Source organism: Rhinoderma darwinii, chromosome 3, assembly GCF_050947455.1.
Source record: "Rhinoderma darwinii isolate aRhiDar2 chromosome 3, aRhiDar2.hap1, whole genome shotgun sequence".
Classification (NCBI taxonomy): domain Eukaryota; kingdom Metazoa; phylum Chordata; class Amphibia; order Anura; family Rhinodermatidae; genus Rhinoderma; species Rhinoderma darwinii.
This window is the reverse complement of record NC_134689.1, coordinates 376,406,471-376,433,420: the sequence shown is the minus strand read 5'-3', so window position 1 is coordinate 376,433,420 and position 26,950 is coordinate 376,406,471. Positions and strand designations below refer to the sequence as shown.

General features: G+C 42.6%; 1 protein-coding gene across 5 annotated transcripts in view; it reads left to right on the top strand.

The window, feature by feature from the left end:
• The window catches only part of BRD4 (bromodomain containing 4), a 56,667-nt gene extending 34,988 nt beyond the window's left edge, over positions 1-21,679 (top strand). For all 5 annotated transcript variants that reach the window (XM_075858785.1, XM_075858787.1, XM_075858783.1 and 2 more), the window contains exons 9-21: positions 1,974-2,183; positions 2,444-2,637; positions 4,570-4,892; positions 7,441-7,551; positions 7,676-7,728; positions 9,789-10,080; positions 10,235-10,888; positions 11,339-11,448; positions 11,559-11,718; positions 13,437-13,564; positions 17,859-18,058; positions 18,510-18,735; positions 18,823-21,679. In XM_075858785.1, coding sequence (XP_075714900.1) covers positions 1,974-2,183; positions 2,444-2,637; positions 4,570-4,892; positions 7,441-7,551; positions 7,676-7,728; positions 9,789-10,080; positions 10,235-10,888; positions 11,339-11,448; positions 11,559-11,718; positions 13,437-13,564; positions 17,859-18,058; positions 18,510-18,735; positions 18,823-18,894 — 2,733 coding nt within the window. In that variant the 3' untranslated portion in view covers positions 18,895-21,679. The remainder of the gene's footprint in view (positions 1-1,973; positions 2,184-2,443; positions 2,638-4,569; positions 4,893-7,440; positions 7,552-7,675; positions 7,729-9,788; positions 10,081-10,234; positions 10,889-11,338; positions 11,449-11,558; positions 11,719-13,436; positions 13,565-17,858; positions 18,059-18,509; positions 18,736-18,822) is intronic.
• The last annotated feature ends 5,271 nt before the right edge of the window (positions 21,680-26,950 follow it).

Below are 26,950 nucleotides of genomic sequence, written 5' to 3'. Positions count from 1 at the left end.
TTTCGGTTCAGGGAAAAATACAAGTGACCGTAAGCTAAATTAGAAGGCTGGGTTCACTGTTTTTTTCTTTTGCCTTCTTTAACATATTTTTTTTCTTTTTTTTAAAAGTTTTGGTAGATCTTCCATGTGTCTCAATGGGAGCTAATCAACCAAAGCAAAAAAAGCGCATATTAAAAATGCAATGTGAACACAGACTTAGATTTTTATCGGATATATATTTGCAGCACAGCGGATTTCCTTCAGTAATTTAAATGCAGAAAATCCTCCTAACTGACATATATAATCTCTTTTTACTTTTATCATTCATTTCTAGGTTTAGTGTTCCTTTAAAGGGCCACAACTTTTTATCTCTAAGTTAGAAAGGAGTTGTATTAAAGGGGTTATCTGGGACGTCTCAAAATTGTCAGCAGTGGATTGGTATAAAGTAATCTATTAGATACTCACCCCCTGAAGTGCCCCTGTTCTCCACGGCTCTGGTCCTTCGGTACATCGGTCAGAGCTGTTACTGCCAATCGCGGGCCTCAGTGGTTACTTGCGGATCATGGCAGCATCACCGCTGAGGCCAACGATTGTCTGCAGTGGCACATACTATGACTAGCACGTGACCGCTGTGGATGCTTCCGGGATTGGAGCCATGTAGAACAGGGTCTCAGAGTGGGGAGGGGGGGGGGGGCACTTGAGGATGTAAGCGTCTGCTAGTTTGTCATTTTACACCCTCCCTTGCCCTGCTGCTGATTTATACCTGATATAGATCAACTTTGTAGTTTACTTACTGTTAATGTATTTGTTATATCCATGCAAATTCTGTGTGAAGTTACTACCACTAGGTCTCTCCCTTCCTGTGACCTGCTGTCCACCCCCTATCGTTAAGTAAAAATCTATCCCTAGTTACAGACAAACTGCAGAAGGTGCGTCTCCTCTGCCTGAAAATACAAGTCTATGGAGAGGGAGGAGCAGGAGAAGGGAACAGAGGGGAGACATCGACACGCTGCCCATAGTAGTCTATGGAGGGGGGTAGCAGAGTGAGAAAGATGTGCTAGAAAGAAATAGAAGAGGAGAATCCTACTCCTATGTGTGCAATGTATAGAAGACATGATAGCAGTTAGGCTTCACCCAGTTGCACAGAGACAACTGAGAATTAGAGAGCCTGCAGAGGGGAAAAGTGCTATAACGGTGAGGTATAATGTTATTCCTCATATATAGGCATGGCCGCTTATTCTGAAATGTTACCTAAGGGTGTGTCCGCATCCAGTTTCCATTGATGGGTTCCGTCAGACCTTTCCGTCAGAGGATCCCAACAACGGAACGCAGAAACGGAAAACATAGCTCCTGTTTGCATTCTTTGATTTCAATGGTAATGCTTCCGTGCTAATAACTTCCGTTTCTCCGTTCCGTAAGGCTTCCGGTTTTTTTTTTTTACTGAAAAAATAGCGTAGACGGCGTTTGCCATCAATGGAAACCAAACGCTGATGTGAACACACCCTTATAAGTCACACACTTTAATTATCTTAAAAAATCTATATACATGTATATAATTTTATGTTTTATCTCCTATTACTTTACGACAGTTTCTAGAAGGTGTAGTACGTACACACACACACACACACACACACACACACACACACACACACACACACACACACACACACACACACACACACACACACACACACACACACTGGGTTTGTTGCAGATTTTGCAGTGGATTTTACCCCTTCTACATTGAACCTGGGGTAATCTAGCATGCTCTGATTTGCGTGCTCAATGTTCAGCAGCATTTGTTTGACATTTTTTAAATCCTCCACTTACATACAGTGTTTTGCTGCAGATTTTCCTCTACTTGTGTGTGGGGCCTAAAGCAGTTGGGGCATGCACTTTGAGAATACATTGCTATGCAAGAAAATTGTGCATTAGGATTTGAAAACGTCTATTTTCTTTCCATTGTAAGGAGTTTCTCTTGTGTTTTCTTCAAGGATGTGTTTGAAATGAGATTTGCGAAGATGCCTGATGAGCCGGAAGAAACACCTGCCCCAGCACCCTCACAAAGTCCAGGTCCTCCTGCACCCTCCATCAAAGGTCCTCATATTTCTAGTGACAGTAGCAGTGACAGCTCTTCTGACAGCGAAAGTAGCTCTGATAGTGAAGAGGAGAGAGCGCAGAGATTAGCGGAGCTTCAAGAGCAGGTAAGCACAGAAAAATGTAAAAAAGGACTTGCTTTCTCATAAAACATTTGTGCTAAACATTGAGGTACGAGGGATCAGTGGAGCATTGGCCCCTAGCAACCAGTCACATACCAGTTGCCCTGTTTCATATGGGTCTTTTGGAAAATGAAGCTAATTATTTGCTATGGTTAACTGATCCACTTTTCCTGAGTATTGTGGAGACAGATTTTCATTGAAAGCAGACAGTGATACTAGATTTAATATGTTGATCCTGCTTTTAGTTGAAAGCTGTACATGAGCAATTAGCGGCCCTGTCTCAGCCACAGCCAAACAAACCAAAGAAAAAAGAACGCGAGAAGCGGAAAGAAAAGCACAAACGAAAGGAAGAGGTTGAGGAGCCGCGTAAGAACAGAGCCCGGGAACCTCCAGCTAAGAAACCCAAGAAAAGTGTTCAAGGGCCAGTGGGAACCCCAAGGTACGTTACTAAACCTAGTAAAGCTGGCCGGAAATGGAACAACAATGATCAACCTTTCGAGATCATAAGTTTTTTTCCCTAGTTACTAAGACAATTGGATCTGACCAATGGGAATTTGTTCTATTTGCTTGGAATTCAGTTATTGTGGTGCTTAATCAGCTACAATACAATAAAACGCCTGCAGCGAAGCTTAAGAACCGTGTTTAGAATAGTGGAAACCGTCTTCCACACACACTTGTCAGTCAAAGTCATTGCAAAAAATCTTTGTATGGCTCTAGTGTCCAGATAGTGGGGAAATCTGGGTGGATTAAGTGAAAATCTGCTTGTCTAGGGACAGTTTAGTCCATGTAAAGAAACCGTACTCAGTCTGACGATTTAAAAAATAAAATAAAATAAAATAGTGTGGAACTACCCAGAAGATCAGTGTAACAATCCACATTTGGCTTCCATCTTGACATGTTGCATTGGGTGAATAAAACGCAGCAAAGACCCACACCATATATCTGCTGTGCATTTTTTACGCTTCATGTGAATAGGGTTGTGTAAAACCTAATTCACTTGGTACTATACTTTTCCTACAGATTTTGGTTGCATATTCCACAGCCAAAAATCTATAACGAATATAACGTGTAAACGAAAAGTGAACCTGTCACATTGAACATGTAGGTGGTGGGTTGTTATAGAGCAGGAGGAGTTGAGCAGATTGATAGAAAGTTTTGTGGGAAAATATTGCGTATAAATACCTATCACGAAATGTGAAGACATATATAATATACCCACAACTGGATAAGTAATGTACAGCACACAATTTGTACCATGGAAATATTCAAAAACTTGATTGAAATACACATAACAACAATTGGCCATCAAAAATAAAATCAATGATACAAGCAATAAAAGACTAGCGTTTCGCCGTCAAGAGTACTCCTTGAGAAAGCTGACGGCGAAACGCGCGTTGGGGGCGTCTAGGGTGGTTATACACTTGATTTAGGACATATTATGCAGTCTACAGGTTGGTAATGGTCTTTAGGGCTTTTATTTTTGGCTCTCCTCTATCTGTTAAAGCAGTGATAATATATTGCTCACTGCTGCACTTTCTAATTGAGGTTTTAGCCTTGTTTGGGTATATATGATTTGGCTTACTTGCTTTATTTCATACTGCTTATGGTATACCCCTTTGGGCTTGAATTGAGACTATTGTACCGTACCACATCACATGAGGTTTATGTCTATTAGCATGCTATTGTTCTATGTCCTTGTTGTATCTCCGCTAGTCTTTTATTGCTTGTATCATTGATTTTATTTTTGATGGCCAATTGTTATGTGTATTTCAATCAAGTTTTTGAATATTTCCATGGTACAAATTGTGTGCTGTACATTACTTATCCAGTTGTGGGTATATTATATATGTCTTCACATTTCGTGATAGGTATTTATATTTCATTGTTGATCTGTGAGGACGCGATTACTTTTTGGCGTAAGCCCAGGGTCTAAATTTGAATAGGTATTTATTAAAATATTGCGTATAATCTGTCATTTAGTGATCTAAATCTCTGCTCATTCTAGACCTAGGAGTCCAGTGGGCGGTTTTACTCCATGATTTACAGTCTTTCCTGTATGTGCGCATATAGATATAGCTGTCAACTTTATATCAATCTACTCCACTCCTCCTGCTCTAAAACACCACCAAACCAGACTACATGTTCAATTTGAAAGATTCCCTTTAACTTGTTTCCAAAAGTAGTCGTGTTTTTTGGCCTGTTTTCGATTGATCATGTCATTGTTTTTTCCATGCGTCAATATTCATTTTATTTTTTTTGCGGCATACATATGTAGTCTTCTAGACTTTTTTTTTTTCCCTCCTTGCTTCCTGTGTCAATAATTGGATGTGTTTTTAATGATTTTTGCCTGTTCCTTTTTTATCTTTGACAGTATAAAGAAAGAAATGCCCCTACCAGTGTCACGCCCACCTCGTCCTGCACCCCCACCTGCACCCTGTGAGTCTTCGGAAGAGGAAACACAAAGATGTCGGCCCATGTCTTATGAGGAAAAGCGCCAGCTCAGCCTTGACATTAATAAACTTCCAGGGGAGAAGCTAGGTCGAGTAGTACACATTATTCAGTCGCGGGAGCCATCCCTTAAAAACTCAAACCCAGATGAGATTGAAATAGACTTTGAGACCCTCAAACCGTCCACTCTACGAGAGCTGGAGAGATATGTCACCTCTTGCCTGAGAAAAAAGCGAAAGCCTCAAGGTGAGGTCACCCGTAACACCAGCTGCGGTCAAGCATCCTGTCAAAATATTCACATCTCTTAAGACACACTTCGAGGGGCAGATTTACTATTCAACAAGCCCTTGAATTATGGCTCAAATTGACCAGAGTTATGGCGTACGTGCTGTGCTCCACATTTATTTACAATTTTCGGCACTCTTCGCGTCATTGCTTGCCGAATGGGGGCGTGGCTTACATGAAAAAATGGGCATAATATGACCGAAAGGGGCATGGCTTAAAAAGTGACACCCGTGGGCCAAAATTTTAAAGCAAACAACTGGTATAAATTAGGTCAACTAGTAGGGGGTATAAGGAAAAGTGTCCATGTCTAGCAAAATTCATCATACAGCATGCACCGCTCTTGATACATTCTTTCTGACTGGTCTAAGTTAATGCTATATAAAACGTAGACGGTATTAGTAAGTCTGCCCCAGTGTGTTTCTATTCCTCATAGCTACCGTATTTTTCGGGCTATAAGACGGACCTGACCATAAGACTCACCCAGGTTTTAGACAACCGAAAATAGGAAAATAAATTATTAGTTAAAAAATAATTTATTCTGTTTCACCACATTCTGAGAGCCATACATTTTTTTTTATTTTTTTTTTATATATATTTTTTCATCTATTTCAGTGGCGTGAGGGTTTGTTTTGTGGGACGAGTTGTAGTTTTATTGACACCATTTTTGGTACATACGATTTTTTTTCCTCCATCTTTTTTTTTTTTAAGTGCTAAGGTGACCAAAAAACGATTTTGATGTTTTCAATTTTTAAACTAACTGTGCGAGTTAAATAATGGTATATTGTAATAGATCAGACTTTTACGTACGCAGCGATACCAAATTTATTTTATTTTTTACATTGTGCTTGGGGAAAAAATGGGAAAAGGTTTTGTTTTTAGTTTATTTTAACTTTTTTAATATTTATTTATTTTTTTTTACACTCCTGAAAATGTATCTAAACGGTTTTGTTTTTTTACACATTTTAGTAGTACCCCTAGGGGACTTGAACCAGTGGCCACTTGTTTGCATGTGGAGTTGCTGAAACAGCGTAACTCGCTGAGCTACGCTGTTTCCCTAGCTCCTATAGTAGTGAATGGCTGTTACGGAAGCGGCATACCATGCGAGCTACGCTGTTTCCGTAACTACTGTTCAGTTCTATGGGAGTTACGGAAACAGCGTAGCTCAGCGAGTTAGGCGTTTCAATAACTCCACATGTAATCAAGTGGCCGGGAGAGCACAGAAAGCTAGAACAGGGTTTAGGGGGCCTCGTTCTAGAGATAGGTGGGGGTACCAGAGGTGGGACCTGCATCTACCTGACATTTATGACATATCCTGTGGATATGTCATAAATGTCCTTCATAGAAAAACCCCTATAAATGCCGTGGTCGCTATTGACCGCAGCATTTAACTAGTTACAGATGTTTTATGGCAAATCCCTTTATCTCCTATCCACCGGACCCCCAGCGATAAGGAGAACAGGGGACCGAAAGTCACCAAAAGCGCTACATGAGAAGCCTGGACTTCTGGGTTCTGTGTCCGGCTTATCTGTCCTGCAGCTCCATAGAGATCAATGGAGAGCCGCTCGCGCATGCGCAGAAGAATCCCATTCATCTCTTTGAAGCTGCTGAACACAGAACGCGGAAGTCAAAGCTTCTCATACAGCGCTCTTGGTGACTTTCGGTCCCCGTTCTCCTTATCGATCACACATGTACCTGTGTGTTATGGCACAACCCCTTTAAACGGCCAAGAAACCTGCAGGGCCCGCACCATACTTCAACCTCCCGCTCCATGATGTGCCCACACATCATGGGTCGGGAAAGGGTTAAGTAATGAAGCGGTCAGGGGGCCCGGCAAGGCCGAGTCCCTTGACTGCGGACTATAAGACGCAGGGACTTTTTAGCAAGATTTATTCTTGCTAAAAACTGCGTCTTGTAGTCCGAAAAATACGGTATTTTTATTTTTTCCCTCCAGCTTGGATCCCAATGGAGTCTGATAGCTGCTGCATTCCTCAACTTTTGCTTTACGATCGGCTCTTGTCCAAGATCTTGTTTGTTTTGTTTTTTTTCATTGCCATTTGTTCTGTAGTTGTTGGTGGGAAAAAGACTTGCTTTTCACACAGTGGTTTGACACGACTCCATTACCACAAGAGCCGCATGTGACACCAGTGAATGGCATTCCCTGCTGGTAGTGGTTTTGCGATGTTTGTCACTTTTTTGTTGCAGTTTTCCTTATTGGCTTTAATGGGGGAAAAGAGCAGTATTGAAAAAACTAAATCAGAATTCCATAGATACTATGGAACTATGGATACTACATTCTTTTCAGCCCAAAGCATGAGTGGATCCTGTTTTGTTTCCTCTCCTGTATTTGGCATTCTAAAATCGCATGCAAAAAAATGCAGCAAATTTGCATTGTGTGAAAAAGGCTTTTGTAATTTGAGTTACTTTTTGAATGTCCCTTTTTATTTACTCCCTGGCCCTGCAAACTGATAAATCGCTTGCTCTTTATTGAAGCCACTGTTTTCTTCCACAGATAAAATTGAGGCTCCCACGTCTGGTTCAGGTAAAGGGAAAGGCTTCTCCTCATCTGAATCTGAAAGCTCAAGTGAGTCCAGCACTTCAGATAGTGAAGAATCTGACCCAGGTTAGAATACTTTTAAACTATATGGTGTTTGTATGTCTGGGGCAACACTTTAGAGGCTCACAGACCTTTTCATTTACTAGGTTTTACTGTGGTACAAACATGTCCGTTTCTTATATCTTTACAGAAATGGCCCCAAAACAGAAGAAAAAGAGTCACTCAGGGAGAGAGTCCAGAAAGGTAACCTTTTACTATAGAAAACAATAGACCTGACCAGCCTGCCAGTGCTTGTGATCACCACTGTTCCCTCGCCTTAAAGAGCCTCTGTCACTAGTTTAGTAATGCCCAATCTCCTAGTTAATCTAATAGGCACAGCCTCACTGATAATCCTAATGATAATTGTGTCCCAAAACGTACATTTTAAAAGTTATGAGCTTTTTTTTTTTTTTTTTTTTTTTTTATATGCAAATGAGGCTCATGCAGTTCCCATTCCCAGCTGTCTTTAACTGGTGATACCTCCGGTTGGTTCACAGCTAGAACTGCAATCCTGGTGGCATATGAAAGATTAGAATCTCATATTTCCCTGTTCTAGGTGGCCCACAGTCCAAGATATGGCTATTTTAAGTGATTCTCTTTCTTCCAGCCTCAGTCTCTCACACTGTGTGTGAAGCAGCTTCATGCTGATAGGACAGCGTCAGAGGTTGTGAGGAGGCTCCACCTCAGGAGAATCACTGCTGTTGACACCAATTTGTCTAGTAGAGGCTCATTTACATTTTTAGAAATAAGCTCATAACTTTTTTAAAAAAAATTTGGGACACAATTTTCACTAGAATTCTCAATCTGACAGCTCCTATTAAATCCGCTAGGAGATTGGGCATTACTAAACTAGTGACAGATCCTCTTTACATTTAATAGCTAAATAAAGAAGATAGAAGCCTTTGGTGATCAACTTAAACTCTGTTCACATCTGCGTCGTGGCTTATAATGAATTCCAGAAGGCTGTGCTGGATCAGTCATAGGATGGATCCAAACGTCGTCCGATGGGCACCAGTGAATTAAAATGGGGTCCGTCGAGGCAGAACGGAGTGGCAATGTGGATATAATCTAACTAGTTTCCTTAGTTTTCATCCTTTGAAATGTGGTCACATGATTGCTGCGTCGTTGATTCTGTAAAACGATGTTACATTAATAGTACACAAGACTTGCCCCCCTATACCGGCCAACGATCTGATGCGTATGGGGACACATTGACTGTCTCCTAACATCTTCTCTGATGGGAGAGAAGGCTGTTGGATTTCAACATGCCAGAGTCTGGCAACATCGTATTCCCCTCCCCGTGTTGGAGCGCGCATGTTTAACGGTGAAGTAGAGAGCGATCGCTTTCAGTCGGCTTTCTCTTGTATGACAACCTCTTTTTAGATTGTTAGCCTGTGCAAAGAATCACTAAACGCACAAATTGTGTTGTATGGAACATAAATAAACAGAACACTGCTAGGCCAATGACAATTTTGCGACGGTTAATCTAAGTACATTAGCTGCGCTTTTCTACTTTAATGGAATTTGTCATTAATATAAAGCCCTTTTTTAAATGAAATAAAAGGGGTTTTCCCATGATCATTTATCACCTATCCACAGGATTGGTGATAAATGTCTTATCGGTGGGGTCCAACCGCTGAGACCCTCACCAATCCTGAGAATGCGTGCCCTATGTGAATGAAGCGGTACTGCGCATGCTCAGCCACTGTCTATTTAGAGAATGCAACCCCCACCCCGCCTGGTGAGGCAGCTGCTGGGTGCCGTAAACAAGTAGGGAATGAATGAATGGAGAAGTGGCCTGAGTTTCCGCAACTCCCATAGGATGTGGGTCAGGAAGCCACAGTCTCCAGAGAGGTTAGAGTCCCTCAACTGGGACCTGCATTTATCAGACATTTATAGCATGGAAACGCCATAAATGTCTAAGGTGAGACTACCCCTTTGAGTTTCCACCTTTTAGGCTACACTCCTGTTTTTGGAGAGGAGGGGGAGATAGTTTGTAGCAAAATGTGAGCTTAGCTCAGTGTTTTTTGTTTTTTTTGTGGTTTTCTTCAAATTTAGTTTTTTGTAATGGATATTTTGTGTGAAATTTATTCTGTTGGGCACGGCAATGAAGCATTAGGTTTCGGGTGGTGCCAGACTCCCCAAGGACCTTGGCAGTTTACTGTGAAGCTCTCGCTTAGTGAGGAAGGAGGTGTCATTCAGTAGCATAAAGTGAAATCTCTATTTTTAATAATCTGGTTGACCTTTGTTTTACATTTTTACAGAATCATCATCAGTCCCACCCTCTGCAACAGTCTCTTGTCCCACCTACCAATGCCATGAAATCCCCCTCCCCTTCTCTAGCCTCATATGTCCCTCCTCCCAGCTTAGACTCCTCCCATCCATCTCTTCATCATCCTCTGCATCCTGCTAGTGTTTTCGAAGCTGTTTCCGCTCACTATGGGCAGGCAGGTCTTCACATCCCGGCACCTGATCTTCCAGCACACCTAACAGGTGGTCAACCGGAACGTGTTTCTCCGCCTCATCTCAACCAACATGCCCTTATTAGTCCTCCAGGTAAGCTGCATTGTTTTTGTCTAATAAGATGAATATACCTGTCCGGTGCTAGTATATTCAACATTTCTAAATAAGAATCTGACCAACTTAGTTTTAAACTATTGTCTATTAAGTGTTTTAACATGTTCTGTAACTTTCATATTTTTATTTACAGCTCTGCACAACGCCATGCCCCAGCAACCTTCTCGCCCTTCAAATCGTGCAGCTGCTCTCCCCCCGAAACCTGTCCGACCACCATCGGCTTCACCTCCTCCACCTCAAACGCATCACCAACCAGCCTCTCATTCCCACCACCACCATCCACAGCCCCCGCATATCCTGTTAGAAGATGACGATGATCCACCCTCTCCTACCCGGGGTCTTTCTCCTTCTCCTATTCAGCTTGGCCCTGCACAGATGGCCCTTTACCTACAACAACTACAGAAATCACAGCAACCTCCCACTATCTCTCCCCTCCAGCCACTCCTTCCTTCTGTCAAAGTTCAAAGTCAAGCTCCACTGTCTGCTCCCCCGCAGTCAGTGCGTCACATGCAGAACCTGCCTTACCCTTCGCCTTCCTCTGTAAGCACTGCCCCCCAACCACCACCTCCCTCTTCTCATGTACACCAGTTGCAGACACCACCTGCAGCTTCCCAACAACAGACATCTGGGCAGGCACCACCCTCATCACAACACCCCCCAACTCTTCAAAGCCCTTTGGCCCCTCCACACCAACAGCTTGTGCAACACCAGCAGTCCAAGCAGCAGCAAGTAATCCAACACCATCACCCCTCACCGCGGCAACAGAAACCAGAGCCGTACCCTGGAGGTGAGAGCAGTGGTATCTTAGATATTACTATGATGTCGGGAATGGTTGAATTAAATCAAGGGATAAACTCACACGTTCAGGCTCTGCTCACTTCATGTTTAGCGTGCAAGCTCCCGGCGTACACGCTAAACGTGTCCATAGGGTTACGCTAGCCCGACGGAGTCCAAAAGAGTGCCTTTGTGTCGTCCATTGGGCCGTTATAATTCCGTATACTGCAAAATAAGGTATGGAATAGCGTAGTAAAATATTATTTTCCATACGATGGAATCCCAGTAAAAAAAAAAGTGGATTCTATAATAGCGTGTGGATGATAGATTCTACAGTTGTCGTATGTCGGGAGCTTTTTCCGGTGTATTCGTTAAACTGAACCAAAAAACTGATGTGAATAGGGCCTTAGATTGAAGCTGCATTTTTGTTCTAATTCTGCTTTACCCATCCTAATCTGTCTAGGTCACATGAGAGAGGCTCCATCACCTCTTCTCCTCCATTCACCTCAGGTGGCTCCATTTGCAGGCATGGCACATCCACCTTCACCGCAGGCCGTGCAGTCTAAGAAGCAGGTAAACCCTCTAATTGCATTTCCACTAATGTTTTGTGTGTATCTAAATCTTCAGTTTTGTCTAAAGCTATTTTTTTTTCCTTTTCCTAATCCACTTGTTTACTCCTCCAGGAAATGAGAATCTCATCAGTGTTGCAGCCTCAGCCGCTTGTGGTAAAAGAACAAAAGCGCCATTCACCCTCTCTGAGGCCTGAAGGCTTCTCTCCTGGCATGAGGAGTGAATCTCACAAACTTCCAGAGTCCCTCAAAGGTTCCAGCCATGAACAGCAGCGTGAGTTGTTAATCTCAGTTGTCACTTGTAAAGTTGGATATCCAGTAGGACTGGACAAACACACACAGAGCGCTCTCTGAAGGACCAGAGAGGACCTGTTATCATCGCAGGAGGGAACGCACCGCAAGCCGCCCTGACACTGTCCGTAGCTAAGTAGACATCACGCCCCCCTGACTGTTCAGGGGCTTATTTACGTATCGGACGCAAAATATAACCGATACCGATATGTAAATAACGGAGGAAGTTAGAAAAATAATTTCAAGTGAGACAGGGTTTGTGAAGCCCAGCCCGTTACATGCTGCACATGTATGGGCAGGTGAAAGGTTCTCTTTAAAATATCTGCCAGGTAGTATGGGTCTATCACCTTCTAGTTTCCCCAGTCTTCTCCTTGTAACTTATAACTAACTTTTAAAATCTTTTGACATGTCATAGTGAAAGTCGGAGTCCCCACACCGAGCCGAGGAAAGCCAATCAAAAATAAAGCGCCACAGCGCTCACCCAAGCACTTCTGCCGCTCTGTTTTTGCGAACGGTCGTGGGTTCTCAGTGCTCGGACCCCCACCGATCAAAACTTCTGACATGTCACTGACATATTAAAGAGGCTCTGTCACCACATTATAAGTGCCCTATCTCCTCACATAATCTAATTGGCGCTGTAATGTAGATAACAGCAGTGGTTTTTATTTTGAAAAACGATCATTTTTTGAGCGAGTTATGAGCAATTTTAGATTTATGCACATTAGTTTCATTATGACCAACTGGGCGTGTTTTTACTTTTTACCAACTGGGTGTTGTAAAGAGAATTGTTTGACACTGACCAATCAGTGACCAATCGGCCTCATACACTTCTCATTGTTACAGCCCACATGATCCACAGCACAGTGTGATTGTGCAGGGAAAGAAGCTGGGCTGGAACAATGAGAAGTGTAGGTCACTGATTGGTCACTGATTGGTCAGTCTCATACACTCCTCTGTACAACGCCCAGTTGGTAAAAAGTAAAAACACGCCCAGTTGGTCATTAAGAAACGAATTGGCATAAATCTAAAATAGGTCAGAACTTTTTCTAAATAAAAAACACTGCTATAATCTACCATTACAGCGCTGATCAGATTATGTAGGAGATAGGGCACTTATAATCTGGTGACAGCCTCTAAGTTTTTTTAAAACTTTAGTTAAGCTTCACTCCATCATTAAAGGGTAACTGTCAGAGGCAAAGATTCCTGAGCAAAACACCTTTTCCCAAACGTATAATTTGAAATTTACTTGTGCATCAGAGATGTAGAAGGAGAGGGATAAAAAATGTGTCCTAGGATTGGGATCCACGACCACTGGATCATGGGAGGGTATAATTTAAAGGGGTTGTCCGAGATAAAATGACTGTTCATGCTTGTAATCTATAAATGTAAATACATTTGTAATATACTTACATTTTCCAAAGTCGCCCCGTTTCCAGATCCTGCCGTGGGGTACTTGACGCGTGACGTCACTCTCTGCACTGGCTCTTGCCGCTGTGTTGATCTTCAATTATTTTCCGGGTATACGACACGTCACTTATATTAATACAATTCTATTATATTACAATGTATTTACATTTATAAATGACAAGCATTAACACATAGTCATTTTATCTCGGACAACCCCTTTGAGTCATGCTAGCTCTTCAAATTCTGTTAACACAATGTATGCTTCATTCTTGTGCTGTCCTTTTTCAAATTCAGGGCCAGAGATGAAACCCATTGATGGTAGCCGCTCCGTGCGACCTCCAGATCAGAACATCACTCCTCAAGTGGTACCTGAGAAAGAGAAGCAAAAGCAAGAGCCTAAGACACCAGTGGCCCCCAAAAAGGTAATGGTAATAAAATATTTGAATGACTATTTGATTAACTTTTACACTGCTAAGAAACTACATCTTGCTTGCCCCAGGATGACCAATACCATAGGTTCACATTACATTTATGCTCTGCTTTGCGAGTACTCCAGGAAAGTACCTGACGGAAATGCTAAATGTGTTCATAGGGCTCTAACAGCCTGATGAAGTCAAATTGTCCTTTCGGCCTCTGGTTTTTTGTTTTTCTCTCCTCTCTTTTTAACATGGGGGTCTATAGGTAACGGAAGCCACTGTATGGCATACGTCAGACATTTTGTTAAATACGTCTCAAGCTTTTCAGGACATATCCCTTAAACGGATGCCATAATTGTTTACAGGGGACCTATGTCAATGTTAGGCATACTTCACATCCTCCGTTAAACGTGTACGTTGGGAGCTTTCTCTTTTATATAATTGGCAGACGCAGCACATTGATATAGGCCATTGCCACTAGGAGGCTGTGACTACCTAGAAATTTTTTTTTTGCTTTTCCCACAGACCTCTGTAGGAGGCAGACATGACTTGCTTCTCAGGTCTCGTGATTTGTGGTTTATTTCTTTCCCTCCCTCTAGGTTCAGTGTGGATTGTCAGTCTGGCTGACCGCTTAGTCCTCCCCCACGATGGTGTGCGGAAACCAGGCAGTATCCCGCACTTCGCCTCCTCAATCACCGGTCACCTAACGTTTGAATCTGCTTCTGCAGATGGCATGCCGTTAACCCTACTATATGTGAGAGGTGACCAAGCGCGTACACGAAAGTATAGGGTTGTACAGCTAGCCCCCTGGCCTATATTGTATGCCTGTCAGTCATGGTCCTACAATATAGCTACTTGCCTGTCTTAGAGGGTTTATGGCCTCCCTACTCTAGTCCTTAGCTGTTTAGCTTTTTTCCCTCCCCTGTAAGGCTTTTGCACCCTTCCTGATCATAATCATTCCCCCGCCCCCCACTGAGCCACGCATTAGCTGTGTTGCTGCTGTTGGGGCCTCATTACTTTAGTCCCTGGCTTCTTCGAGCACTGGGCCGCAATGTTCTTGGTGGTTTCCTTGCCCACCCTGGTCATGTGCGTCCTCTGGGTCTATCTGGACGCTTGCCTGCGTATCGGCTGGCCTTCACCGCTACGTTGGTTGCCTGGAGGGAGTCCCCTCTGAGGAGGTGGACTTTACTAGTAGGAAGGTTGCTCCAAAACGCAGGCTTCTAGAGGGGCAGTCCTTTCTCTTCCTGCGGCACTCGTAGAGATTCCAGTTGCCGGCGCCATTTCACAGAGCTTCTGCCTAGGAAAGGGGTCACTTCACCACTCTTGCTCAAGGGGCCATTTTCCAGTGGTTCTCAGTCTCCAGTTCTCTGCCAGGCAGTAAACCGCACCAGGGGTTTTGTAGGCCAGCCCTAGGTCTACGTTTTTCACGCACTCCCACTCCAACTATGGCAATTGTAATAAGTTGTCATGCAGCCAACCTACCTTATTCTGCCCACAGTTTGCATTCCAGGACCTCCCAGGATGTGGCATCCTTTGCTCCCGCCTTCAGGGGACATTTCCAGACTCTACCAAACCAAAATTGAGAACTTCCCAAATAACGGCCAACTTAATTTTTCCTTTGGATATTGCACAGTATGCCTCTCGTGGTAGATCACATCAGAGGTGCCAGGGACAAGTCCTGCTCCTCTACTGGTTTCTCCCAAGGGTCCCCTATTAGGTTCATTAACGAAGACGTTGCTTCAAATCGGGTTCCGTTTCTTTTCTCCAGTGTATCCTCTGGTTAAGAACATGACTCACGGTTGACAGCTGCCTGTCAGGGACGCCTTTCGTGTAAAGGATGACCCCCAACACCCCTTCTCAGCAAGAGGCACCCTTACACCGCCAACGGCATTGCCTCCTGAACCATGGTCAGTTTAAACAAATTCTATCCAAACAATAGATCGGATCCCGACTGACTTCTGGCTGCTCTCGTGTGTACTTGGTCTCAAAATGTGTCTTTTTTTTTTTTTTTTCCTACCTCTGTGGATCCGCCTATCTGACGGCTGTCAGAGAACCCCCTTTTTACTGTCAAATGCGGCCTCACTCAGGTGACCTTTTTGACAAAGTTGTATTCCCAAACAAGTCTGCATTTGTGGTTGCAGGTTCTGCTCTGGCTTGAGGTTTCCCCAGTTAGCCCGCTTAAGTACCCGTGCACCAGCTAATTTGTTATTCGATCTATTTGGCAGAAATCTTGGGCGACCCATCAGGCTTATAAAAATAAATCCTGGTTGGCCTTCCTTTTGTTGGAGGCAGACTTTGGAAACCGCTTGGACGAAATGATTTCTGAGGCTACTGGCAGTAAGAGTTCACTTCTGCCTTAGAACTGTCCGCAGCCTTCTCATCGTTCTCAGAGATTTTAGTCCTTTTGTAACTCTGGCCTCTGAAGAGAACGACCTCTGGGAGCAAGACAAGACTACCCTAAACCTACTTGGCAACAGTGCCCCAGGGCCTAGAAGTCCTCCTTTACCAAGAAGTCTTCAGCCTGAAGGTGTCTTCCCCACTCGTGTTGACTGTCAGAGTTTGAAGACAACTTCTTTCCTTTCAGGAGACCTGCTCGCTCATGTGGATGAGGCCTAGGTTGGGTAGGTGGTGTTGACCGGATACAAGAAAGGTCCCGACCCGTCCCCAGGTCGTGGTTTGTTTGTTTTTTTTGGTTTATTTTTTTGAACTGTACGTTCCCTTTTTCTACAGAAACTTTTAGTCCCAGGTCCTCATTCAGAACGTTTTCAGGGGTTCTGCTTGAATCTCTTCACAGTCCCCAAAAACGATGGATCAGTACGTCCTATCCTGGATTTGAAGAAGTTAAAATTCTTTGTTCGCATTCAGAGGTTTTGCATGGAATCCCTGCAAACGTTTGCATCGCTGCAACAAGGGGAAATACTTTCTTCCATCGACATTTGCAACGCAAACCTCAACATCCCGATCACAAGGGCCCACCAGCGCTTCCTTTGTTTTATGATTGGTTCTCAACACTTCCATTTTGTCCTCCCTTCGAGCTCGCCACGGGCCTTCAGCAAGGTCTTCACGACTATCATAGTGCTTCTCTGCGCCGTCATTCCTTACCTGGACGACCTCTTGTTGAAGGCCCCTTCCAAAGAGGACAATATTTTCAGTTTCAATATCACCTTGGACACATTCAAGAGATTCGGGTGGATTATCAAGAGTAGAAATCTACCTTGGTCTCCACTCCGAGCATGACGTTTCTGGGAATGACATTAAGCACCAGGACAGCTAAGGTCCATCTCCCAGCAAACTAGACCATAAGATCGGAGGTTGCTCTCCTTCGCTGTAACGCTCCCTCTTCCATCCGCTTTTGCATTGGATTGCTGGGCAGGATGGTGTTGACTTTCGAGGCAAGTCCCAGGAGTACTGTACAAGTTGCTTGTCCTGCCCTCTTGTTCTTTGTCATGGGTTTGGTACTCTGGTTATGGTGGTTCTGGTTTTTTTCTGGGACCCTGGATGTGCTGTTTCTTCTATTGCTTTTGGTACAAACTGATTTAACTAGTGTCTGTGGGAAGGATCTGTCCTGCCTCGACGGAGCCAACACTTTTTCCTACCTAGTGTTCTCTTTCTAGCGGCAAGGGCCTATGCCCCTAGTGCGATGTCCTCCCCAATAAATATACAACAAGAAAGGGATTTCATGGTGAGTGCTAGAATCTAATTTTTCTCCCATGTATACAATAAACGTAGGCCAAAAAACATGTGAACAGGGCCTTGGTTATTGCACTCGCTCCTCCAGCCTCTTTGCTTTTTCGTATTTGACTGTCCTCTCTGCCCGTGCTCTGTGTGTAAGTGTATATTCGCTGTCGGGGAGTGTGTAAGACCCACACAAGCTCTTAGATCTGACCGGCACCTACAAGTCCTTTATGATTCGCAAGTGGTGACCGAAAACTGAACAACATATGAGAAGGCAGTTTTTACGCTTTTGTGTTCAAGCCAGCAGCAAAACAGCCTGGTGGCCTAACGTTATACACTTCCAATCCCCACTCTGAGGTTTACCTGTAGATCCTGATTTACTCTTGGCTACAAACTGCCTTAAACTTTTTACTTTGGTATTACATGTATTGCCAAATATGAGTAGTCTTTATTTCTACGTTTCAATGAAAAAAATACATTCGCGACAAACCCCATAAACAGTCTTGCCCTGCATTTCTAAAAAATAAAATAACGCACTTGTTAAGATCACTTATGTACATAAAGTAAAGTCCACTTTTTAAGTTTGCCTTTAATAAAGTTTCCTATCTGTGACTTGTCTCTACAGGACCTAAAAATTAAAAATATGGGCTCTTGGGCCAGTCTGGTGCAGAAGCCTCCAGTCACCCCAACAGCAGCTGGAAAGTCATCCAGCGATAGCTTTGAGCTTTTTAGACGTGCAGCGCGGGAGAAGGAAGAGCGGGAGAAGGCTCTGAAACTGCAGGCTGAACAGGCCGAGAGAATGCGGCGAGAACAGGAGAGGATGAGGTAAGACTTGGGTATAGGTGAATAAACCCCTTATTGCAATCAATATTAGGTATAAATGTTGCTTTTGTTTGACGAGGTGAATGGATATCATTGAGGTTTCCAACATTTTTATGTTTTGGACCAACCAGACTGTCCCCCAATGTCTGTTGGTGGAGGGGTGGGGGCATGGATTCCGCATGTCTTACTAGTTCCTCTATGGGGAAAAAACATTCACACTCTGCTGATCTGAGTGCACGTGTTTATGGGGGAGTTAGGGGGGTTTGTCCAGCTGCTGAGCAAGTTGTTGTAAGTGTATGATAAGCCCAAGTAATTTAGGCATAAAGCAGGGGTTAATTTGCTGTTGGTATTAGGTGTGCTTTTGTTCTCTTAGTGTATACCGGATCGTGCCTGTTTTATGTAGCTAGTTTTATATAACTTGACATCTTATCTGTGGGTTTTGTCCCCTCTCTAGATCTCGGGAAGAAGATGACGCTCAGGAGCAAGCACGTAAAGTTCACGAAGAAGCTCGTAGAAGACAAGAACAGCAACAGCAGCAGCAACAACAGCAGCAGCAGCAGCAACAGCATGTGCAAAGTACTCTTCCTGCAGCCCCACCGCCTACACAAAGTTCTCAGCCAATCATGGATCAGAGAGAGATGGAAAGGAGGAGAGAACAGGAGAGAAGACGGCGACAGGCGGTAAGTACCAAACATTACATTGTCTAGGTTTTCAGTGCAGTTTATACTTTTTATTTTGATGCTAAGAAGTGTCCTTTATTCTTACAGATGGCCCCCTCTATAGACATGAATTTTCAGAGTGACCTGATGGAGATATTTGAACAGAACTTGTTCTCTTGAGACTTCAATCTTCACACCGTCACCACCACTTTACTCCACTCAGCCCAGTCCCATGATTTCCAATGTTTTTTTTTTTTTTAAATGTCACTGAGTGGCAGAGGGGGCAAGAGATGCTGACATTTATGCCCATCATGTATTTTTATCCCAGCCTTTGTACATGGAAATGTGGAGTCTCCAGAAGTGTTCATATGAAAACGAGGAGACATATGGCCTCAGTATGGATTAACGTGCAGTAAAACCTCCTGTTTTCATACGACCCCCCCTGGGCAGAGCTATTTGGAAGAGCATAGACTCTTTTTGGAGGTAGCAGAGGTATTCCTTTTTAACCCACTTTCTGTGAGAAGTGGGGAAGGAGCGCTCTGCATTGAATGAGGTTCACACGCTAGAGACAGGCGTTTGGGTACAGTGCAAAGTGTGCTTGTTTGTGTCCGGGGCTAAGAGGGCTGCAGAACATTGCTAATTGTGTGCGCAAACAAATCGCTACGGCAAGTAGAGATTACAGTTCTTGGGGGCCCACTTAACCTTGTTTTATACATAATTGCATCTACTCCACTTTCCGCCATTGCACCTTGCGTTCAGTTGTTGGTTACTGGGCAGCGATGCATAGAATTGTGCGCTTGACTAGTATACAACGTGTAAGGAGCGTGGACGTACGTGGTGGACGTTTTATGACGCACCGAGCGTTTGCTTTGAGATTGGTAACACAAGATGGTAAGTTTATACCATGGCAATAGCATGGCATTGGTGGATTCTTCTACATAAACTGTGCCATTCGGTTGGTAACATGCCCCTTTGAGTGGTCATTCAATGCTCCGAGCATACGTCCACGGTTTTTTAATATATGTATAATGCGTGCATCGTGTTCGGTACCCAATTTCACTCAATGTGTGGCTGCATTTCATACCCAGCGATGACTGCTCTCGGATAGCCCATCTTTTGTACACACATTTCTATGTGCCTGCAATGATTGTACTTTTCTTTTTTTTTTTTTTTTTTTTAAATAATGTATACATCTTATTTTCATGTTGTATGTGTGTATGTCTGTCCTTGTACACCCAAATTGCTCTTGAAACTCAGGTATTAATCCCCCTTTTCTCTAAGGACGTAGAAATTGCTCAGCGTAAATACAGTAGTAAGTAAGCAAGCATAGTCATTAGTCCTATACAGGGAAACCCAGATTTCCATTCTGCACATCATTGCATTGTATATTGCTTTACATGTATACATGCGGGTGGGCTGTATACAGGCACACACATGTAGTTGCATGGATTATATGTATTCTTATGACTTTGTTATAAACACCATTCTATGTATTTTAATATCCCTCTGCTGGGCTGACCATTACTTTGCATGGCTGCCTTCACCCACTGTTAAAATGACATCCCCGTAGTTCCATTTTCTTACCCAGCAGGTCTTCTGCCATCGCTGCTGCGCCACTTATATAGAGTAATGCTCTGCGAGTTCATCCCGGATCATTGGGCAGTGTTCTTGTATTCTCACAAGGATGCTGCTCTGCCTGCGAATGGGCTTGTAGTGCTTCGTACTCATCCAGGGGGTGCATTTTGAGGGTCAAAGACCACCTCAGCCATGAGACACAAGCAGTTAAATAGACACTGTAGCATCAATAGTCCCTGCAAACCGTTCACCTGACCATGTTATGCTGTGAAATCTCTCGTAGTCCAGCTCTCTCCGCTAACCTGGTGCAATGATCTGCTCGCACACAATACAATAGTCTGCAAAAATCCCTATGCCCTTAGTCTGTAGGCACTGCAGTAATGCAGAGTAGCTGTACCAGCCCTAAATTTAGTGTGGGCCCTGTGAGCGTGAGTGAATGTGTGTGCGTATTTGTGTGTGCATGGCAGGGAGGGAGGGGGAGGGGGATCTTTAATTCTTTCGATCGCCCTGTTAATTTGATACAAACTCACCTTCCCTCAAAACTTTCCTTCCCATAATCCTGTCTCTGTAATTTTACTCTGTTTTTATTTTTTTTTATTTTATATATAAATATATATAATTTGAACTGTTAAAAAAAACAAAAAAAAAACTAAAATCCTTTATGTGCCATAAGCTCTGTTTCCTTTACCCTCAACACCCCCCCCCCCACCTTTCTCCTATTGTCTCTCCTTTTTTAGATAGCGCCCCCCCCCCCCCATTCGTTTTCTCAAGCAAACAGGCACAGAAGTCTGTGTTGTAACTGATTTCATGCAATAAAGTCTTTTTTTTAATTATATTTTCATTTCATTTTTACTTTTTGCTGCATATACAAAAACAAATTATTTATGTTGGTTTCAACCCATATGCCTCTGTTACCCACCCCTAACCCCCCCCCCCCCCCTTCCCCATTGTTCTTCTAATAATCCTGCAGAAGGGTGCACTCCATCCGTGGGGCAACGCTCTGCAGAACCGGTGGAGGGTGCGGGGATTGACACATGGGCAATATTGGGGAGCTATGTAAGATTGTGAGGGTGATACTTGTTCAGTATTTGCAAAGTGACGATGGGGCTTCGTGATGCTCTGCAGGGGTGGATAACTGTTTGTTTTTGGTTTTTCTTCTATATGGTCTGCACGGTGTACGGGAAAGACGCATAATATGCGTTCTAACAGTCACACAGGACTGCTCTTGTCCCGGTCCGTCTTGCACTGTATTAATTCTGAATCTCTCTGGATTTACTAAATTATGGGCAAACTACTACTCCCACCTGGCATTTGACCATGATGCTCCGTAGAACCCTAGTCTCCCTCACATGACCATAATACATCTATTAAACAGTGTTCTGAAACTTCATCTGGATTCCTTTTTCTGATTGCCTTACTCGCCCTCCTGCGGCTGCATCCGATTATACCAGTCATGTGTTCTATATGGTGTAAACATTTTATTTTTCATATTTTTTACTTTTTTTCCCCGTCCCTTCCTTTAAAAATTTATTGACATAACGTAACTTATAGCTGATACTAAAGGACATTAAAAAAAATATATATTGAATAATTCCATATTTGGGTTATTTTTTTTGCTGGATAAAACAAGGTAAAATGTATCACTGATTTCTATTTAGCCCCAAAAATGTAACTTTTTAAAAAAAAAAAATGTTAATTTAGGCACGCTACCATCAAACTTGACGTGATCTTCTGCCCATGAAGTTGTTATAGCTCCTATCATTTCATGTAAATGGATCTATTTTTATGACAAAATAACGCTTGAGAAATCAAATAAAATCTATAAGAGTACAAGCCAATGTGTAATATAAGTTCAGTATTGTAATACGAGTAGTATGCTGTATTGTCCTTAATGAGGGAAGGAGCTGTACAGTAAATGTCTAGGAAAACATGGCAGCGCCACTCTTGTACATACGGTCGTGTGTTACAGCTCAACCACTTACAAGCAAATGGGGCACAAAAGCAATAACAAATACAGCCTATGGGCAAAAGGGGTGCTGTTTCTGGAAGAAAGTAGCCATGTTTTTCTAATTTGATACCACCCCTTTAAAGATGTCAAACTATAGGCTTATAGGACTACAGAGATTTGTCTAGATAAGAATAGTGTACGAGTTCTCCAGTTGTAATGGTTAACATTAGTTTTTTGTATTTTATCAGTGTTTTTGCAGGGTTGAGGACCGTTTTATCACAGTTAAAGCAACCGTACCGACATTAGTGTGTTACCCATTTATTCGACATTAATTTTTAATGTAGAATTTTAAATTAATTTTAAATTTAAATGACTGGTTCATGGAAATTGGTTAAACCAAGGAGATTTTTTTAAAGTTATTTAAATCCAAATGTTATCAAAATGTACATCTTTATAAACTGTATATCAAAGGGTTCCTCCCATCTTCGACATTCATGGTATGTGCCGTAAATGTCTGATAATTTGAGAAGTTTGAGGAAAAAATGGATTTTCCCTGGCGCTGCTAACTGGTAAGACCCATCTTGAGTAATGAGGATTTGAAACAAACAAATGTAATATCCGATGTTTTTTTTTTAAAGGGAAAGTGTCGCTAGAAATTTTTTATTTTTTATTTTTTTTTAGTTAAACCATTATTTAAGTGATTGCACATTGTTTTTAATTTTTTTCATTTCTTCACAAGTCAGGAATTATTATAAATTTAGATTCTAATTTATAACATTTCCATGTGCTGGCCACTACAGGGAGCAGTTCCCAAAATTGTAGCATGGTCAATGTGGTAAAGCAACCTCCTCTTTATTCTGCAAATTTGGGGTGGACACACTCTCCTCTAGTGTCCTCACACAATCCCCCCGCCTTTATTCTGGCTAGTGCCAGGAGAAGGAGGGGTTTGAATCTTCAAACCTCCTACACTGTGTGCCGCCATTTTCTGAGCGACTGCACAGTGTAGGAGGATTAGATACAGTGCTCAGCAGACAGTATAACACGAACATAATACACACATCACATACACGAACATAAATTACGTTCTCCTGCCGCCTCCGCTCCTATTCCTTGCGTCTTCACTTCCTTGAACACATGGCAGAAAGCCGCGGCCAGAAGTCATCTTACTGTCCGGCAGCGGCTTCCGGTCCACATGAAAATGGCACCGGATTTCGCTCTGCGAACGAGCTTCGTTTTAGTCTGTGTGGGAACGGCGCACGCAACTGAGAATGGAACGGCTCCCGTTCGCATTCTCTATGGAGTTGTATGTGCTGTTAATCAACACATACAGAGATTGAAAAAAAAAAAAATGTCAGCCCCCATAGAGAAGTAAAAGTAAGAACAAAGTAAAAAGTAGAACATGAGAACACAAATAAATAAACATTTATGTTAATATTAAAAGCAATATGATAAAAAATAAATAAAATCATGACACCTTCCCTTTAATTACTACGCGTTTCAAGGCCGGACCGGCCTCTTCATCAGCTAAAATACAAATGCTATCTATTTTACCTGATGAAGAGGCCGGTCCTGCCTTGAGACGCCCTAGTAATTAAAACAATATCTGATATTACATTTGCTTGTTTTAAATCCTCATTACTCAAGAAGGGGTTTACCAGTTAGCAGCGCCAGGGAAAATGCGTTTTTTTTCTCAAATTACCATTTACCACTGGACCCTTTGGATCGGAACCCAGGCTGCAGCAATATTTTAAAACACGCTTTCAAGGATTTTGTGCTCCTGGCACAACCAGCCAACCAGGTCAGCAGAACTGATCACCTATCAGTGCATCAAATGATATAGTAAAAAGGCCACAATGTGCGCTTTGTTGTTTTTTTTTTCTCCTCTACCGTTTAGTAAATGTCTGATAGCTCCGGGCCCCAGCTCTAGGACCCGCACCTGTCAACAGACCCACATCCCGTAAGCGTACCGTGATTATGCCAAAAATGTCTTAAGATGTGGGTATAGCCCTTTATGAATTTTACATTTTAATACTCAAATAGTAATAATGGCTATTTATGTATTTGCTTTTTTCTTTAGATTTCCAATTGCTTCATGTTTAGTAAATGTGTTCCATAGTGAACATTTATTGGCAATTTACGTTTTCATTTTTTTTGTATTTTTTTTGCTAATCTCTAACTGGTAATCATTTCTGCCACCACCCCCCAAAGAAAACCCCTATCATGACTTTCTTTTGGACAACTGAGCTTTTTGGCATGTAATTCTTACCATGACAATCACCATATCAAAATTGACCTCCTGACAGGGCAACATTTGACAGATTGGACTTGGGTGGATGTTTTTGTATTTTTATATTTTAATGTTTTTGAATTAGAAAAACTGACAGTGTTACTTTCACCTCATCTGTGTATTATAGATCATTACATCAGCGGTCATGATTTTCTAACTTGTATTATGCAGTTTTTAAGTAAGTCAATCAAGCACCACTTCTGTGAATAGATTAGAAATTTGTTAAATAAAGCTATACGACTGGCAAAGTGGTTGGAGGCTCTCCCCAGAGTTGTCGTCCGCATCACCTTTTGTTTGCCTTGTACCAGTGTCCATAGCCTAAATGGTGTTTTTTGTTTTTTTTCTGGTATTTTTGTTTTGTCCCTTCCCCACTCTCCACTGGCAACCAGATAGACCATGCAGAGCATCACAAACTCATCTAAACACAAAATACCAAATTATATCAAACTACACATGTATCACGGCTTGTATTACCATGTTCTTATAATTAAAGACTGTCTGTGAATTTAAGAAATAAATAGAATTTTTACTCTACAGTTGTGCAGATTTGCTTGTAATAAACAATATTTGTTTTTCATAAATTTTTTTTTTTTTCATTTTCATTTTTTTAGCTTTAATTTTTTTATATAGGCTGCGGCCATGTTAAGGGTTTTATTTTTTGGTTTTTTTTTTAAAACTATGTAATTTATAGTACACATGGGGAATTTTATGGAAAATTATGTGTCTCAGGCCGCATCATGTCAATTGTATTTGAGTAGTCGCTGCTTTTGTTTTGGGTTTTCCCCATTGTATTTAATGGGGAGGTAGATAGCAGATGTTGTGATTTTTTGCGGCAGAAAAGATGCGATCCCGCTGCAAATATCGCAACTCAGGGGAGGGAATCTTACACTTACCCAGAATTCTGTGCTGCTTCGTCCAAGCCGGCCTCCTGGGATGACCTTTCATCCCAGAGACTGCTGCAGCGGTTGCGTGGGATGAAATGTCATCCCATGACTGCAGGACGTTGGAGGGACGTGTTGCCATGGTAAGTATATCCATATTTACCATCCAGATATATATTTTATATATCCAGGTTCTCCGGCTGGAATTCCCTGCAGGCAATAGGGTGGATACATTGTGTACCTTTTATGAAGTATTTCCGCCCTGTGTGAACTTGCCCATAATGTGACGTAAAGGGCTATAACAATGTTGGTATGCCACTACTTGCACAATCCAGCAGCAATTCCCATTATTCAAGCCGGACTCCGTGGCGTGTTTAAGATGCTATGGAAAAAAAATAAAAAAACCTCTGCCTCTCCTGTGCCAACACGTCAACTGCCAATCTCTGTTCTCCCTGCTCCAGTGATGATTAGTTGGCACCACTGTGGCCAGTGAATGGCTGCAGTGGTAACCTGATGTGTCAACATGTCATCGTTGGAGCAGGAATAACAGATCGGCAGGTTTGCTTATAGCATTGTAAGCTCTTTGTAAATTAAAAAAAAAAAATACTGGGGCTGGGCAACCTCTTTAATGTGTATAGCTTTAAGGCCCCATGCACACGGCTGTAAAAATCGGCCATAATTGCGGACGCATTCACTTCTATTCAGACGCCTTCCCATTTATTTACGGGAAGGTGTCTTGGCTGTAGAAGTGTATTGCAAAAGATAGGACATGTCCTATCTTTTGTTTGTTACGGTCCTTGCTCCCATAGTTTGTATGGGAGCACGGGCTGAAAATGTGGCCTTTCCCGCAATTACGGGCACGGCTGTGTGCATGGGGCCTTAGGGTGCAGTTACATGTGGCAGATTTAATTGCAGAAATGTAAAAATTGCGGCATAAAAACACAAATTGCCCCATGACCCGGCCTCAGGCTATGTTCACATTTGCGTCAGGGCTCCGTTCCGACTGAGCTTTCTGTTGGAACAGAGCCCTGACTGACACAATTGGAAACCATAGGTTTCCGTTTCCATCACCATTGATTGAAACCATTGGCACCAATTCAGTCACCATTCAAGTTTGTCTCCGTTGTGCAAGGGTTCTGTCTTTTTGATGGAATGAATCCGTCGGAACGGAGCCCTCGCGCAGATGTGAAGGAAGTTCAACCCTAATCAATAATCACAAATCCCTAAACCTAATTAAATGTGTTGACTAATATGGAACTTTTTAGTGAAGCTAGTTGGAAATGATAGTTGGGTGACAGTAGATGAAAATGACTCTTGTGATGGAAACCTTTCTCATTCTTTAGAAATGTATTAGACTTTCCTCGCTAGTGAAAATAGTATTTGCTATGACGGCAGCGCGTAAGTGTATTGCTGGAGAGGCGGTCAGCGGATTTTAAGCTAAAGATCGGATATGGCAGGAGTAGGGACAATGTAAAATGTAGAAGCTTGTTTGTTGTGACTTATTTGACACTGCGATCTGGACGCTGGTAAATGTCCGGGTTGTGG